This window comes from Parasteatoda tepidariorum, chromosome 7 (genome assembly GCF_043381705.1).
Source record: "Parasteatoda tepidariorum isolate YZ-2023 chromosome 7, CAS_Ptep_4.0, whole genome shotgun sequence".
Taxonomy (NCBI): Eukaryota; Metazoa; Arthropoda; class Arachnida; order Araneae; family Theridiidae; genus Parasteatoda; species Parasteatoda tepidariorum.
The window spans coordinates 90,426,054-90,442,911 of NC_092210.1; the positions used below are offsets into that span (position 1 = coordinate 90,426,054).

The 16,858-nt window shown below is 28.4% G+C and overlaps 1 protein-coding gene across 3 annotated transcripts in view; it reads right to left on the bottom strand.

The window, feature by feature from the left end:
- LOC107455201 (leucine-rich repeat-containing protein 1) overlaps positions 1–16,858 on the bottom strand; it is a 363,163-nt gene that overhangs the window by 328,615 nt on the left and 17,690 nt on the right. For 2 of the 3 annotated variants that reach the window (XM_016072698.4, XM_043053455.2), the window contains exons 6-8: positions 14,310–14,378; positions 9,536–9,631; positions 6,499–6,702 (exon numbers count right to left, since the gene is read on the bottom strand). In XM_016072698.4, the coding sequence (XP_015928184.1) occupies positions 6,548–6,702; positions 9,536–9,631; positions 14,310–14,378 (320 nt within the window). In that variant the 3' untranslated portion in view covers positions 6,499–6,547. Of the gene's footprint in view, positions 1–6,498; positions 6,703–9,535; positions 9,632–14,309; positions 14,379–16,858 lie in introns of those variants that run through there. The other variant, XM_071182935.1, reaches the window with a different exon arrangement.

A 16,858-nucleotide genomic window follows, 5' to 3' on the forward strand; every position in this document is an offset into this window, starting at 1 on the left:
GTTTATATACCGATGGACCAAAAGATAGTGGGCTAGATTTTTAAACGAAACAGAAATTGATAGAATGATAGTGCGAACGAATATCGATACAAAATAATTAATATGAGTACCGATAAAAAGAGATGGCGTTCGAGTAGTGATAAAAAGGTAGTAGGTTCAAGTGAATAAAAAAGGGGGGTTCAAAAATAATACAAATGATAGTATGCTCATGAACCGGTTAAAATATAAGATAGTGGGTTCAAATTTTAAACAAAAGTGTGGATTTTAAAAATTGGTCAAATAATAGTGGATTAAAGATCCGATTAAAGGATATATCCTATCGTTGATAAGTACTGGAACCCACTATATTGGGTTCCAGTACTTATCAAATGATAGAAGGTTTGAGTAAAGATGGAAATAAAGTGGGTTCGTGTACTGATAAAAGGACAGTGAATTTGAGATTATACCAAATGATAGTTGGTAAACGAGGATAGTTGGTATATTGGCATACTCGTATGCCAATAAAATCATTGTAGGCTTAAGAATTTCTCAAAAAGATTTCTGGGTTCTAAAACTGATCAAATGACATTGGGTTCAAGTACCGATAAAAAAAGGCCGCAAGTTAGAATACTGATCAAATGATAGCCGCTTTTTTAGTCTCGATAATATAGTGAGTTCAAGTTCTGAACAAAAGAGAGTGAGTTAGATCAAAAGTTATTGAGGATGGTGATTATTTTAATTGCGCACATTTAAATGATATTTTGAAGTTATTTGGCCTTCATTCTGTTTAAATAAACCTTTAAAAAATGAAAAATTGTTGTTTCAAAGAAATTTTATGAATTTATAAACTCTTTAACTCTCCCATAAATAAACTCACTCGTTATTAATTTGCTTATTCTCTAATCTTAAAACAAGGTTAATCTTAAACAGGAAACTTAAAGCAATTCCGTTCCCCCCTTGTTTGTTGAATGGTTTAGAGGAGAAGAAATGCGGAACTGGAAAATGGGAAACTAATTAAAGTGTCAAAAAATGACTTTTCTGTTACACACTTTTCTTTCCAGCCTTAGTAAAACTTATATGTAAAGAACTCAACAACAAAGAAATTTACTCTAAAAATATATCATTAAAAATAACTATAAATATATTCTTAAAAAAGAAATAATTAATAAAACATAAATCTGAGTCTCGTTCCCACCTTGGTAAAGATAATCATAGATGTAGGCAGCATGTAAGTTTTGTCTTGTTTTTCAAATAGATTTTAAAAAATTTTGATACGAAGGCTATGTGGAACTCAAAACTACATTAAACATAGAGGGTTCAAAAAGAAGCATAGTGGAAATTTTAGAGAATATTTTTGAGAATTAAATGTGAAAATTTTTTTATAGAAGGGAGAAATATTGTAATACATTCTAATACAAGTGAGCAGAGGAAGAAGATGCAAAATGTTCCATCCATATTTGGAAGCATGAGAGAGTAAGTATCGTGACCCCATAAAAATTTTCCTGAAAACGTGAAACGGCTTATTCTGGATGGTCAGAATATTACTTTTAGATCACCACAGTTTAAAAATTGAATAAATGGAAAGGAATTTCCATTTGCATTTTCATATTCGATTTGTAACAAGTGCGTTGTCAACGCATCCGAGTAACGCACTTGTAATTTTCTGCCCATGGAAAATGTTTACTGTTAAAGGAATTTGATTTCGGGATGGTTGACTGAATGCAAACAATTGGCGATCGCAACGCTCGAATACACCATCTGGGGAGAGACCGGTTTCATGCATTTGGCTCTTCTCCTCTTTTCAGTTGTATAGGAATGTACTACGATATTTTCCCTTTTTATTTAATAAAAGTATTTTTTAAAATTTCCGTGATGCTTTTCTTTAGAACTATGTTTGATGTAGTATTCAGTTCCATATAGTTTTACAACTTAAAAGATTTTAATCTATATGAAAATCAAGAGAGAAACTAACGTACTTCCTTCCTCTATGACTCTCCACGCGCTACTGGGGAACAGCGTTGCCAGAACTTAAGATTAAAAAGTAGCGAATGGGAGCTCCAAAAGTAGCGGATTCGAACATTTTGTAGCCCAAAAATAAATCATATATATGTAGTATCTAAAATACTAGCTTAATAAAATTAAAAGGATCTTTTGATACTAAACTCAAAAAGAATTATATCTATCTGCAGATAAGCTTATCTGGTTTCTGAGAACATTAAATTTCTCTTTCACGTACATATACGCGAAGGGCTAAGTTAAGTACGTGAAAGAGAAATTTAATGTTCTCAGAAACCAGATAAGCTTATCTGCAGATAGATATAATTCTTTTTGAGTTTAGTCTCAAAAGATCCTTTTAATTTTATTAAGCTAGTATTTTAGATACTACATATATATATATTAACAAAATTAATATCACAGCATAAATAAAGTGTAAAGTTTGCCATGTTTTGAGTGTTCTAATTTACTAATTTTTTTGGCTATATTTCTGTAAAACAGCGCCGTTTGCCAGAAAACATTATAATAATAATAACATTGGATAGCTCGTTTTTTCAAGCTTTTTTATTTGTAAAAATCAGTCGGAACTGTCTTCGATATTTTAATGTTGGTGCGGTCTTAGAGCTGCATAAGAATAATGGGACATTTTATGAGAAATTATTTTTCTACTAAGAGGTTTCGACCTCAGCTCGCTTCGTTCCCCAACCTCAAGAACCTTAATTACTCGCACATAAAAATGTTCTCACTAGCTAATTTTTTTTTTAATGAAATTAACTCGCGTTTCGAGGAAATTAAAAATAAGACCTAACAAGGACCCAATCTCCAACAAGAAATTCAGAAAAGTTCAACTTCATGGGTTCATCTGTGTGCCTTTGAAAATAAAAGGAATTCAGAAATAATTTTACAATATTCAGAAATAATTTTACACTATATTGATATTTTGTATAAAAAAAAGTTTATTAAAGGAAACGCAAAATAAACTTTTTATTTGATTTACCCTCCCCCCCCCTCTAATTTCGGGCCTGGGCCAAATGCTCTTGGCTTAGTCAGGCTCTGACGACCTCGGTTTCATTCACTTGTAGACCAATTCCATCGGCACAACACTGTTTATAATGCTTCCATAAACGAAAAAAAATTGGCCGCCGCTGATCTAAACTATATTAATAAATAAGATTTTTCACTACTGGTTTTTTGTATTTCATAGTTTTTCAATTACAATTTGTAACAGTTTTTTTTTTCAAATTTTATTTTGTAGTAATGTATTTTTGATATTTTTAAACATTAGATTGCCCAAGGAAGTCATTTTGACTGCTTTTTGACTGAATTAGAAAAACAACGATGACACAATTTCTAGAATTTTGGGACTTTTTGTACAACATAAATTTTTTTATCGTTAATATTTATTAATAACTAGTTAAATAAATGAAAATAATATCAAAAATTAGTTTTAAACAAATTTCTTTATACATTAGCTATTTTTTAACAATGCAGTCATTTTGACTGCTTTTAGGCAATATAGGTATTTCCGTCTTTCTAGCGTTAAAACAAAAAAAATATTTAGAGGAACTTATATAAATACGTATATATTTTTTAATAAATATATTAATGATTTTGAAGAACAATTATTAATGCAACGTGATATACCTGAATGCATTAAAAAACCTCACTGAAACAATGGTATAATTTATTCATATCTAGTTTGGAGTTAATTATTTTTAATAAAAATCAATAACTAAAGAAACATAATAATTTAAGAAAGAAAATGTAAATTTTGCTTTTTCCTATTTTAAAAAGAAAAACATTGATTTTTTTAAATATATTTGAATGAATATTTCTATAATCTAATCTGTAAATAAATTGTTACACAATAAATCTGATTAATATTCATAGTTATTATGTTGTTTCACCCAGCATATTTCCACAAACATCAATTTTGGAATTTCACTTATTTTAAATACTCTAAAAAAATAAAAATACAGTAGAGCGCCGATTATCCGAACCCTTATTATCCGAACCATGTCCGAATTCGTTTTTTTTTTTTTATAGTTTACAATACTTTTTTACTTATCGACAATTTTTCTAAATTTAGAAGAATAAAGAATATCCACTGTATCTGAAGACCATATTTAATTTACAACCCTTTTTAGCAGTTTTCTTATAGTAGCCAATACATACATGTATTGTTATACAGTTAAACCTACAAACCCCTTTAGCCCTCTTCAACTGAAAATTATCTTCCAAGAATGCGAGCTTCAATTTGACAGTCTACAATGGTTGAAATTAGGAAGGAGTTTATGAATAGATATGTGCTGAAGTTCTACTATTGGGGGATGGGTACTTGTCACTTATGGTTAGTGATTACAGTGCTTGGAATCTGAAATCTTGGAAAAAAAGTCTTAACAAAAAAATAAACGAAACTGAAGTTTTAGAACTAGTAGATCTTCCCGATGAAAAGATGCCAGGTTATACAGCAGAAGAAATAGAACACTGGTGCCGATACACTGAAAATGACCCAGGATTTCAAATTTTTAATGATGATTTGAAATTTCGAATGAAAATCGGAACTCAACAAACAAAGAGGAAGAAGTAGGTGATCAAATTCAAGATAGTGCACCTTCTCATTTAGAAGCATGCAATTCATTAGATATTACAATGAATACGTTAAAACGTCAAAATGATGTTGATCCAGTTCAGTTGATTTATTTAAAAAGAATATAGGGAATGGCTGCTCAAAAAAAGAGCATCTTCTTTGAAACAAAAGTCTTTGCTGGATTTCTTTTGCAATGGAACATTAAGAAAAATGTGGTAAAATCAGTAATTTATAAAAAAAAAATTATAAAAAGCTGAAATATAATGAATAGAATTCAAAATGAAAAAAAAGTTTAAAAAATAAATAAAAAAATAATTAAAAATTGAAAAAAATTTTTTATACATGCCAGAGCTATTTTAGATAGTACTACCAGTCCTAAGCCTAGAAAAAGTGATAAGGGAAGTTAGTGCATAAATAATAATCATTTAAACTAGATTTTAAACAACTTTCCAATTATCCGAACTTTTCATTATCCGAACCACGTTCGGTCCCGAGCAGTTTGGATAATCGGCGCTCTACTGTAGTAATTTATAAATTCTATATTTCCTTTTTAAACTATAAAGGTTATATAATTCTATAAAGGAACAGGGGAAAATGCAAATGTATCTGAAGAGAGATTAAATGTATAAAACTCCAGTTGAACAAAAAAGTTTTCTGCTTACAAAAGATTAGGTGAGATAAAGTCTCTTGAACACAGAATAGAAAATTTATTGATATTTTCTTTCAATTATTACATAACTCCAGGGATATAATGAATTTTTTCCTTATTTTGACGCTCCCTATTTTAAAATCCTTCCCTGATGCTACACATATATAACAAAAGATTTTATTTAATGCAAATTGTCTCGTTTCATGGTTTGTATTCTAAAGATCTCCTGATGCAAAAGCTTAAATTTTTCATTTTACTTTCGTTTTATTCTTGAAAAAAGTTTTAAAAAGAAAAAGGAGTTCATAATGGAGCTATACATGTATGTACAGTGGAGCATCGTTTATACGACGATCACTTATACGACGTTTACATTTATACGACGTTTTAGTGTGGTCCCAAATCATTCCTATTCATTTTAATGTAAAAATATATCGTTTATACGACGCACGGAATCGGTTATACGTCGGTTTTTAGATTTTGTTCACGTTTACTTAATTTTTTTATTTTTTCTTGTGTATTTTAAAAAAGGGCGGAATTTGCCAACATGAATGATACAGAAAAGGGTGCCAACAAGAATGCTTGGATGACGACCGTAATTTTTACTAGATGACTGAAAAAACTTGACAATGTTACGAAGAGGGAAAAAATAAAAATTTTGCTAGTCATCGACCTATGTCCAGCGCACCCATCGATACTAATTATTTTGGAAAATGTAAAAGCTCTCTTTTTTCCTGCAAATTGCACAGGTACGCTTCAGCCATTAGATTTGGCCGTGATTAGAATCTAAAATTTCATCATAGAAAGCAGTAAGTTCAACTCGCTATTCAAAGCATTGCATTGTAGAGACTAATAGCAAGAAAATATCATTTAAAGTAACATACATTCAAATTGCTCACTGCAATTTTTCTTCTTTGGTTATTTGTTTGCTTTGCTTTGTCTAATTTAGAAATTTATGCAAATCAACACGCTTAACATTAAAATTAACTGAAAACAGAGTTAGTTTCAGTTTTAGAAGTAAAAATCGATTATACGACGTTATCGTTTATACGACGTTTTCCGGTGGTCCCTTCGGCGTCGTATAAACGATGCTCCACTGTACTTCAATTCCAACAATTGAGTCGAATTAAAAGAAAGGAAAAGTGGTAAAGATATCATAAATTAAAAAATTTCCCTTCAACTTGTTTCATTCAACAACAAAAAATTTTAAAATTAAAAAAAAACGAGTTACGATAAATAAGTTAATTTCGTACACCATTTAGAAACAAAAAAAATTTTTCTTAATAAATAAGAGACAAAAATAAGATATTTAATAAATATGAATCACATAAACACATTCAAGCATCTTCAAATTGCCCATCTTCAGAGGGTTCCCAGACTTCTCGTACTGTAATACGATTGACGTGCATATCAGATGGAATTAAAACATTCAACTCTTTATCATCAATTTTTCCTTCTTCTCTCAAATGGTGGCGGTAATTTTTTTTAAAATCTGCAATAAACAACAAAATTAGCACATTATAAAACTTGATTTTTTATAGAAACAAAAATTTATTTTGACCAGAAGAAATATAAAGTATTTACCAATATTTGAGTGTGTATCATTACGTATGTTTACCCATATGTGCGATAAGTTCAAGTAACATGCTATACTCAAATCAATTCATCAAGTTTTAACTTAAGAGTAATTAGAAGTCCAGTAATCTTGCATGATAGGTGAAGAAATTTGAATTGAGAAAAACAGATTTAAAGATAAAACTTTGAATAAATAACTTTTAAGAAAATACATGAATTTTTAGACAGTTCCAGTTTAGAAAATAAGTATTTCTTATTTTCAGTGCGCGGGTTTCAGTAATTTTGATGTAACTTAGAAAGCTTTTTTATAATTAGTGTCAAATTTCTTAGAATAAAGTTGGTCATAGCATATACTTTTTCCAATAAAAAAAAATATCAAAAAATTATTTTTAAGGAAAAACACTCCCTTAAAATCAACATTTAGCATCCAGGATTCATTTTTTTTTCAAAGAGAATCCTTGCTCTATGTCTGCATTGCCACAACATCTCCAATTATCCCATATCATACAGAAGTTTAAAGTTGAAACCTTCATTGTAATTATTGGTAAACTCTACTGAGCATTTCAAACTGGTTCTTTAAAATATACAATGTTTTTAGAGTTAAAAACTATAAAAAACATACCAGAAAGTTCTTTTAAAAAACTGAGTTGCATTTTATCAGGAATATCTTCATTCAAATTTAAAATACAAAATTATACATTTTAATAATTTCGTTAAGCATATTCCTGCAGAAATTTATCTGGAAATTGGCAAATACATGTTTAAGAATAACTCAATTTTTACTATCTAATGCATATATTTTGAAGATATATCTTGTATACCATGTATACATTTTTAAGCCCATAACAAACTGTAAATCTGAAAGGACTTTTTTTAAACTTAAATAAGCAAAAAACAAACAAAAAAAGTGATCAATTATGAGAAAGGTGTAATAATTTTACATTATTACCTATAAAGTGAGAAGTTTTGATGATGTGATTAAACATCACTTTAAATGAAATGAAAAATATTTTGATTGAAAAATATTTTTCTGTAAAAATTTTTAGTAACTATTGCACTTGTTTTCATAATATGACACTTATATCAAACTTCAGCTTTATTATTTTAAAATTTTTCATAATATTTAAATTTAATTTTACATCTGCGTAGTGCACATATAAATTGTCAAGTCTTTAAGCGGTTATAAAGTCAATAAAATGCTAATCATATTTATTAATGTCTTGAAATCATTATTAACTCAACACTTCTTCAATTTTTAAGAAAAATATTAAAATTCTTATGGTATAGAGATTCCTAGATTTCCTTATTTTTAGCAAAGATTTTCAATGCTTTGTTCCCAGATAATAAACAAAAATGTGTTTCAGATATTAATTTGAAACAGATAGGAACATTAATTATTTTTAAAAGTAAAGCAGTATTTTAATTGTCAAAATGAATTTTAGATAATATCATGATCATAACTATTAGATATTAGAATGAAAATATTACTGCAGAACTCAATTTTAAAATCACATTAAATAAAATACATCAGCCAGATAAAAGTTATCTGCAATAAAAATATTAACTTATTATTTTTGTTTTTCATTTTACTAAAATTGAAAATACTGAAAGGGTTCATACAAGTACATTACCTAAGCATCTAAAGAGGGATTTGTGAATTGTTTATTTTTGCTGGCAAGGGTGGGGGAAGTATATGAAATGATTACGCAAACTGATTACTCCCTTACTTAAAATTTTTTTTTGTAGCAAAAAAAGTATTAAAAAAAACTTTAAAGTATCACATTTGAAATTAATTTTTTGTAAGGAGTTTCAGGGGTCAATTAATTTAGTCCACAGAATGAAAACAAATATTCCTGAAAAATATTTTACTCAAAATTTTACAAAATGGATTCTAATGTAAATTTTTTTGTGCGTGTGTGAGAGGTTGGATCTTTTATTTGAATTCAATCCTAATACTGGGTAACTATAGATCAGCTTTGAGGAGAACTCCTACAGACTAAAAGTCTAGGGCTGTCTGCTGCTATGGTTACAAGCTGGAGCACATTTCTAATGGGGGTGCAATGAAGGTGTTGATTGGTTTACTCATGCAGACCTATGCAAAGATCAAGACAAAACTATCACCCCCATACCCCCATTTGAATTTTCGACATTACCACGGTACAGATGTCTGGAGGAGTTCTCCTGAAAGCCGCACTATACAGCAAGTCAATGTTTCGCAAAGTGTGGTATATGTACCCACAGGAGTTCGGGAACAGTTCAGCGGGGGTACGCATTCTTATGCGAAATATCTTGCAACAAACAAAAATTTCAGAACATTTTATTTAAAACAAAGCTAGCCATGAAAGTTTACAATTACGTATTTTTCAATTGGCTATTTTTTGCAGAGTTTATAGTTAATAATTAGTGGTATCAACAGCCAGTTGTGACTTATAACTTTTGTGCAATTTTTTATAGCAAAAAATACATTCATTTATTTTATTAGTGGTACACAGGGTTGCGAAAAATTTAGAAAGGGTACACAAAAGTCATAACAACACTGTTTGGGAAACACTGCAGTAAGTCAAAGTAGAAGCAAAAAACAAAAGGGGTGCATCTTGAGAGACTTTATTTACAAGGGGGGTAGGGTTGTGATTTACTTATTTTTGCAGAAAGCGGGTAAAATTTCCAAAAAATATGCTTACATAATATTTAAACCAAAGCAAATGCACTAACAAGGCCCTGAATTTTTTTTCCAAAATAAATTAACTTACTGCTGCTTGGCATATAGTTGGCTGAATCATCACTTTCCCAGTCACTTAGTTCTAAGAATTTTCCACTGTTATCAGAACAGCTTGATCCCGTAACAGCTGAAAAGAAATACATGTAAAAAATAATCAGGTAGAAAAATTGGAGTTCTTCAGGCACTATTTTCACAAAAAATATGAACAATTTTTAGAATGTTAACAGCTGTGCCATGTAGGTGAGCTGAACAATAAAAGGATGTAGAAAAACTAAAACACATTTCTTGCAAAAAAAAAAATAATAATAATGATACTATTTAAATAAAATAAGGTTGCCATTAGGTTTCAATGATTCCAATATCATCTGCATACCATTAAAAATAATTAAGATGAGAGATATCCTCCCTACTTTTAACACGTCATGTTTGTGTAAGGATTTCTTTTTGCCCTAAAAAAATGTGTCGGGGGGGTCGCTTAAAGAGTGTCCATTTATAGAAATTCAGAATAGTAAAATTTGAGTCCCTCGAAAGTTTACCAAAGTGAAGCCTTAATATTTACCCCAGATTCTGCTGCTAAATGCTAACTCTGCAAAAGTTAAGGCACTTTGATTTGAAACACGATACTTCACAAGTCAGAATTTACTTGTCACCAGTGGTGAGCCGGTGAGAGGAAATTTTGGAACAATTAAAAACAGTGTAAGTGTTAATCAGCTGCAAGTTGAAGTTCTATTCCCAGAGAAGACACCCAGACTAAGGGGTACCCACTTTTCTGGTAAGTAAAATCAGTGATTCAACAACATTCTTATGTTGTTGGTCACAAAATTGTGGAACTTTAGAATCCAGGGTTGCAAAAAACCCAGGTTTTTTCAACAAAAAAAAAAAACCCAACCCGGATGGGTTTTACTAGGATTTTCATGTTTTATTAGGTTTTTTTTTTAAAGAAAGGGCAGAGATAAGTATCTTACTTTAAAAAAGCTTATTTTAATATAAATAGCTAAGTTTAATTTTATGAATTGACTTAACATGCAGGTAATTAAAGTGTAATTAATAGTTAATACAAATAAATGGGTGCAAAAGTCTGAAAATAGTTTCTTCTGACATCACGATACAAAAATTTTATATGTACTCACATACATCACACATTTGAAACTTATCTTATCACAGGATTACTTTTTATTTAAATTTCAATCTGCAAAAATATTTGAGGAAATTATATATTTTTTTGCATAGAAAGCGAATCAGAGGCACTGACTAATCAATGGCCATACAGTCAAATCTAGTCAGCAAGGTGACTCTCCAGTCTTCAAACACAGTCTTTTCACCATAAGTTCATTTTTTAGGCTAGACTACATATATATTGCAATAGAATAGCTCTTTAATATTACAGAGAATAAAAAAGAAATCAATTTTAGAAAAACCCAGCAAAACACACTTTAGGGTGGGTTTTACTGTGTAGGTGGGTTTTTTGCAACACTGTTAGTATCTCACAAAGGATAGCTGCAGTAATGCTCTCATATGTGCTTTTTTACTAAATTAAAATTGTGTTGCATCGAAAATTTATTTGTATAAGCGTTTAAGAAACTCATCCTCAAGATTTTGATGTAATATGGGTCTATAGTAGTGTTTCAGAGAAACAGTTGCTTGCATCTCTGGTTAAGAACCGGGGATTGTGTGTTCAATCCTGGCAGGAGTCTAAGTAACTGTCATGTAATAGGCAGGTATTGGAGGTAACATCACTTTTGTTTTTTCTGTCTTTTCGCTGAGTCTTTACATTAGCATATTAAGGCGACAAAGGACTTTCAAATTTTTTTTTTAGAAATTCTCAAGGGATTTGTTCGAAATTCTCAGTACACATTTATAGTGTTAAAGACAACTTACATACGAAATTTCAAAAAAATCTTTTAAAATTCAAGAAATTTATATAAATTAAAATTTCAAATTTTTAATGTTTGTTTTAATATTATTCCTCGCATCTGAAATATTGTTAGAACGAAAAAAATTCCTTTAAAATATTACTTATTACGTAATATAAAAATAATTGTTGGTAATACTTTTTTTTATTATTGAAACAAATAACAGTAAATAAAAAGTAAACAACCAGCATTTTTGGAAAAAAAATCATCATATCGCTATAAAATACCATGTATAAAAATAATACTATTTACTTAATTTAAAAAAACTTTTCTAGCAAAATGTTAATGATATTCATAAATATATAGCATCAAATTCTCAGGTCAACAGAATGAAAATTCATTTTGCTGGAAAAGTTTGAAATTTGTAAATTTGTCAAAAAAGACATTTTGAGAAAAATGAGTTTAACTACTTTTTTATTGCAGGGCGTCATCAAATCAGAAATGGCCGTAACTTTGTAATTTTTTCTCTAATCAAGAAATTTTTTAAAAACATTTTCAGTTAAATGTCTAAATTTCAAAAATATAAAAAAGAAAATAATAATTGCTTATTTAAAAGCCTCTTGTCATATTAAGTAAATCTATGTTTTTCACTTTTCAGAGTAAATTCAAGATCTTGAGCCATCTAAACGTACCGTAAACCGGGGCGAGTCTACCCATTTTAGTTTTATTTAATTTTCACTATTTTAAATTGCAAATAAAATTTTTTTTACTGACGGAGGACTTAGTCCAGACTCTAAGGAAGATGGAGCTGTAGTAGTTTGATCCGTTTTTATTTATTTGGTGTCTTTTTAACCGACCTGTTCAAACGTCTTTTGAGAGATTTGTATTGAAAATCAGCAAACTTTTAGTTGGTGTTCCGTAAGTATGTTATTATTATTACTATTTTCACTTTGGTTAAGTGATAAACTTATCTAAGACTAAGATTACATTAATTTTATATGAAAAAAAAACAAACAAAAAGAATGTAAATTTTGCTGTTGTAAACAAAAAGCCAGAATTCGTGGGGCAAGTCGTATTTAGTTTTAATAAAGCATAATAATATAATTTAGAACTTTGTTTATATTAAAATTAAGTCATTTTAAATGAATTTGAGTATATTATTTTAATTCTGCATTGATAAATTTATCATTAATAAGAAAATTTATAGGTTAAATATAAATGTAAATATAAAATATGTTTATTTTACCTATTTTTTCAATTTTTATATTACAAAATTAACTTTTTTTATTTAATGCAAGTTAAATAAATTATTATTTATAAATTATTATTACCTCCCAAAAGAATGGGAAAAGGATTTTTCATGATTCCCAATGTTTGAATTTCGATTTTGTTAATAATCTTTAATTATTATTATTTATTAATTATTTAATTGTAAATTTATATTAATTTTAATTTATTTTTATCAACAATAATCAGAAAAAAATGTTATTTTATAATGTTAATGATTATAAAAACAAAACTGTGATCAAAATGTGATAATCGATCAAATACTCAATTTGTGTTATTTTATGAATAAAAAAATGGAATATATAATAAAGTTATGAATTTTACTTCATAAATATCCTATATAGTAACTAAAATAACAATTTAATAGTAAAATTTGATTATTTACAATGTTAACATTCATTTTAGTAGAATGGGTAGACTCGCCCCATACGAGAGATTTGTCAGCAGTTCTATAAAAATATACAGTAACAGCGTAACTGTTAATATTTTCTAAAATCGATTTCACAGCTTTAAAGAGGGATAAATAGCGATTCCGAAACACCTATTAAAAGCCTTTTTTCTTTAATATTTACAAAAGTTTGGCCACTTGAAAGTTGACAAACTGAAAAAATGGGTAGACTCGCCCCGGTTTACGGTAGTCTTTTTCGGCTACATTTGTGTATATCACATGACCAGAGGATATGAGAGCCCCAGATCTATAAAGAACTGATTAATAATTCTTTTTTTTAAGGGGATTTTTCTTTGCTTTTAACTAGTAAGATGACACTGGTTTAATGTTAAATAATTTTATTTATTGAAGATTCTTACATTCAATCTATAGACAGATCTTTATGTGCACATTACCTCGGTATACTGGCGAAAACTCCTCATTCCGCTCTCTGGCGAATCATTTAATTTAATTTGTAGATTAGCTAGGTAAAGTGGATACCAAAGGCTTTCAAGGTTAAGAGGTAACATATGCATTATTTATCTTCTAAATAAGCGATGTTATGATTGTCAATCAATATTACTACATTAAAAATAGTACATTAATAAACTATATTACTCTATTATTATATACATAAATAACCAATATAAAACAATAATATTACACAATGCATGCATGACTCAAATGAATTAAAAATGGAATAGGAATGTATTAAATACAGAACAACAGACAAACAAATTAAAAAATTTATTTTCTAATATTTGACATAACAAAATGAATATTATTGCCCTCTACCTTTTATTTGGTGGCTGTTAGCAAAAATGTTAAGCATCATTTGATAATAAAATAAATAATAAAAAAAATTACTTATAAAAAACTAATACTAATAAAAAAAATTATTTACTAATAAAAAATTACATTTAGATCTATATGCATATTTGCACTATCAGAATAAATTGTGGTTTAAAAAATGTGTTTTAAAACTAGGAAATTCAATACTTAAAAATCACTTTTTTACAGCATGGTTTTTTAAATGTCACAACTAAAGTGCTCATTGCACACCAAATATAAATTATCTGATTTCACTAGCTGAAACTCAAATATTTAGCAATACATTTTAAAACTCGCAAAATCCTTTAAAAATTTTAAATACCTTATCCATTCTTTACAATTTCAAAACAAGGATTTCTTTAAAAAATTTAATCAAAAGAGATGAGGAATAAATAAGATATACCTACATTCATCAGATTTATCCCAGAAATCTTCATTTGCAGTAGAATTGATCGACGCATTCATCATGGAATCATCTACATTGAATAAATAGAAAAATTATCTCAATAAATTTTGTCAAAAATTTACAGAGGTGGGCCATGGAGGACAGAGCTTACACAATATAGTGACCAATGGCCTTATGGTGGCAATTGTGTCAGTATTGTGCACCAACTGCCTTTACTTCCCAGACAAGCAGGCGCAAATCATACTGAAGGTGGGTGGGATTTAAGCTTTTACATGGATAGAACCCAGAGTTTCACCTGACTTCGAAAAAATTACATAAAAATTTGTATCAGGAAAATCTAAGTTTTGTATCAGAAAAAACTTAATTTTTATCAACCATAAAAAAAATACTGTAGCTAAAAATAAAAGAAGAAGAAAAAAGAAAGAAAAAAAACACTTTTTTTCAGTAATTAGACACAAATAGAACAGTAAACAAAAGTTTTCTTTTGATGTCACTGAACACAATTTTTTTAAAGGAGAAAACAATCAAAAATACAATTATTTAATTTTCATCTTCCCAGAAAAAAACCCAACATTTCTCTTAAGTTAAATTTGCATTTTTCAATAAATTTTGTAAGTAAATAATGAGCTTATCAGTCAAGATAACAAAATAACAATAATAGAAAATTTATCAAGTTTTACTACTGAAATTAAAACATTTATCCAAGAAATACTGCATTGAAAATTTTATCTAACAAATCAATGTTTATTGGTTTAATGCGACAAAACTGATAACATTAAAAAAGCACATTATAGAAACATGATTACTGGAAGAAATTATCTGATTTTTTGAAAACTTTTAATTAAATAGTTTACTTCAAACTTTTCCCTCAATGCATTTTTAACTTAGTCTTTCTTGTACAAAGAATATTTTTTTTGCTCAATTTAATTAAGTAATAGAATGTCATTTTTAAGCACACAAGTAACACTTATAAAATTTAAAGGGCAGGCAGAGAGAAAATATTTCCATCCAATAAATTTTTTTTCAATCAACACAAAAAAGAATGTATATTCTAGTATTAAGGGCAATACTCTTGCATTTTGAAAAAAATAACTTGTTTGTTTTCCTTCCTTGCATTTCACTAGTTATTATCCCATTAAAAATTGAATAAATAAAGATTTTAAAAACTAGGAAATCCGTATCAATAACACAAAAGAAGAAGAAAAAAATTGATGACCATGTGGATTTAAGACCAAGTCATGCAAATCAGATGCAGCAAAATGAGGTTACTCAGATCCTAGTTAATTTTCTAGTAATTTCTAGTTAATAAATAAGTAATCTAGTTTTTCGAGATTTTCTAGTTAATAAATAATATCACATTAAAAATATAGAAGTTTTAAAAACCATGCCAAAATCAGCAGCAATAACAAACAAAAAATCGTTATAAGAAACGATAGAATAATTGAGTGAATACTCAAATGAATTATTTGATTTTCACGTATCGTAATAATACAGATAGAATATACGAAGATCTTTTTTAAAAAAGCATGAGAAAGTCAATAGTAATAACTGCTGAAATCAAGCACTTCAAAAATTAATTACACAAGGTTAGATATGAATATCACGCATGTGTTGTAATAATATCAAATGGGTCATTCTCACAAAAAGGTGATTTTTTAAGTCCCGTAGTAATAAATATTAGGAAATACAGCAGATTTCTTAATATTTTTCTTCATCATTTTTCGTAAAGTTCTAACTAACAAATGATATGCATTTCTGCTAAATGTATTTAATATTTCATTCCTATTTTTTTAATAAACATAACTTCAAAATCCCCTCTGTAGACGTCCCTACGTCTGGGACACAAAATAATTTTTAATGGCTGTTAAACAATTTAAATGTTATTTTAATGATTTTTATAGTTTTACCTAGTTAAATGTTTATAGTAACTTTTTATTTAATATTTTTTTTAAAAAAATTTATTTTTGTAAAATAAATGACTAGTAAACTTTGTCCATCAAAAATGAAATCTCCCTCCGTGGACAATTAATTTAGTTCGGTAAATATGCAATAAAGGGCAGCATGTGCGAAATCCCTATAAGTCAGCTGCTGGGAAAGGTAACCATTCCATTTTCTAATGTTAACTATGAGTTGTTTTTGTTCTCTTTGGTGTCAGTTTTGGATTGTTGTGTTCAACTGGGGTTTGGCAAAGTTCTCACCGTATACTCCGTGGACATCATAAAGAAGGTAAGAGAAAATCATTTTATTTTTGATAGATGAATTTTAGATTGCAAAAACAGTATATTTAATAAAAAGAACTGCCCCATTTTTGTAACTTTAAAATTAAAAATCAGTAAAATTCAAGAACTAGTTTTTGTCTCCTCCGTGGACTTGTTATGTCCACAGAGGAGAAGAAACAGTCAATGAAAGAGACAATGTGTTAGATAACCATAATACAATTTTAATAATTAAAAGACTATTTCCTTTTAATTGATATTTTTTAAAATGGAACAAATGTGTTAATTTGTTTGCATTTTTAAAGAAAATCAATTATGTTTAACTTTTTTTTAT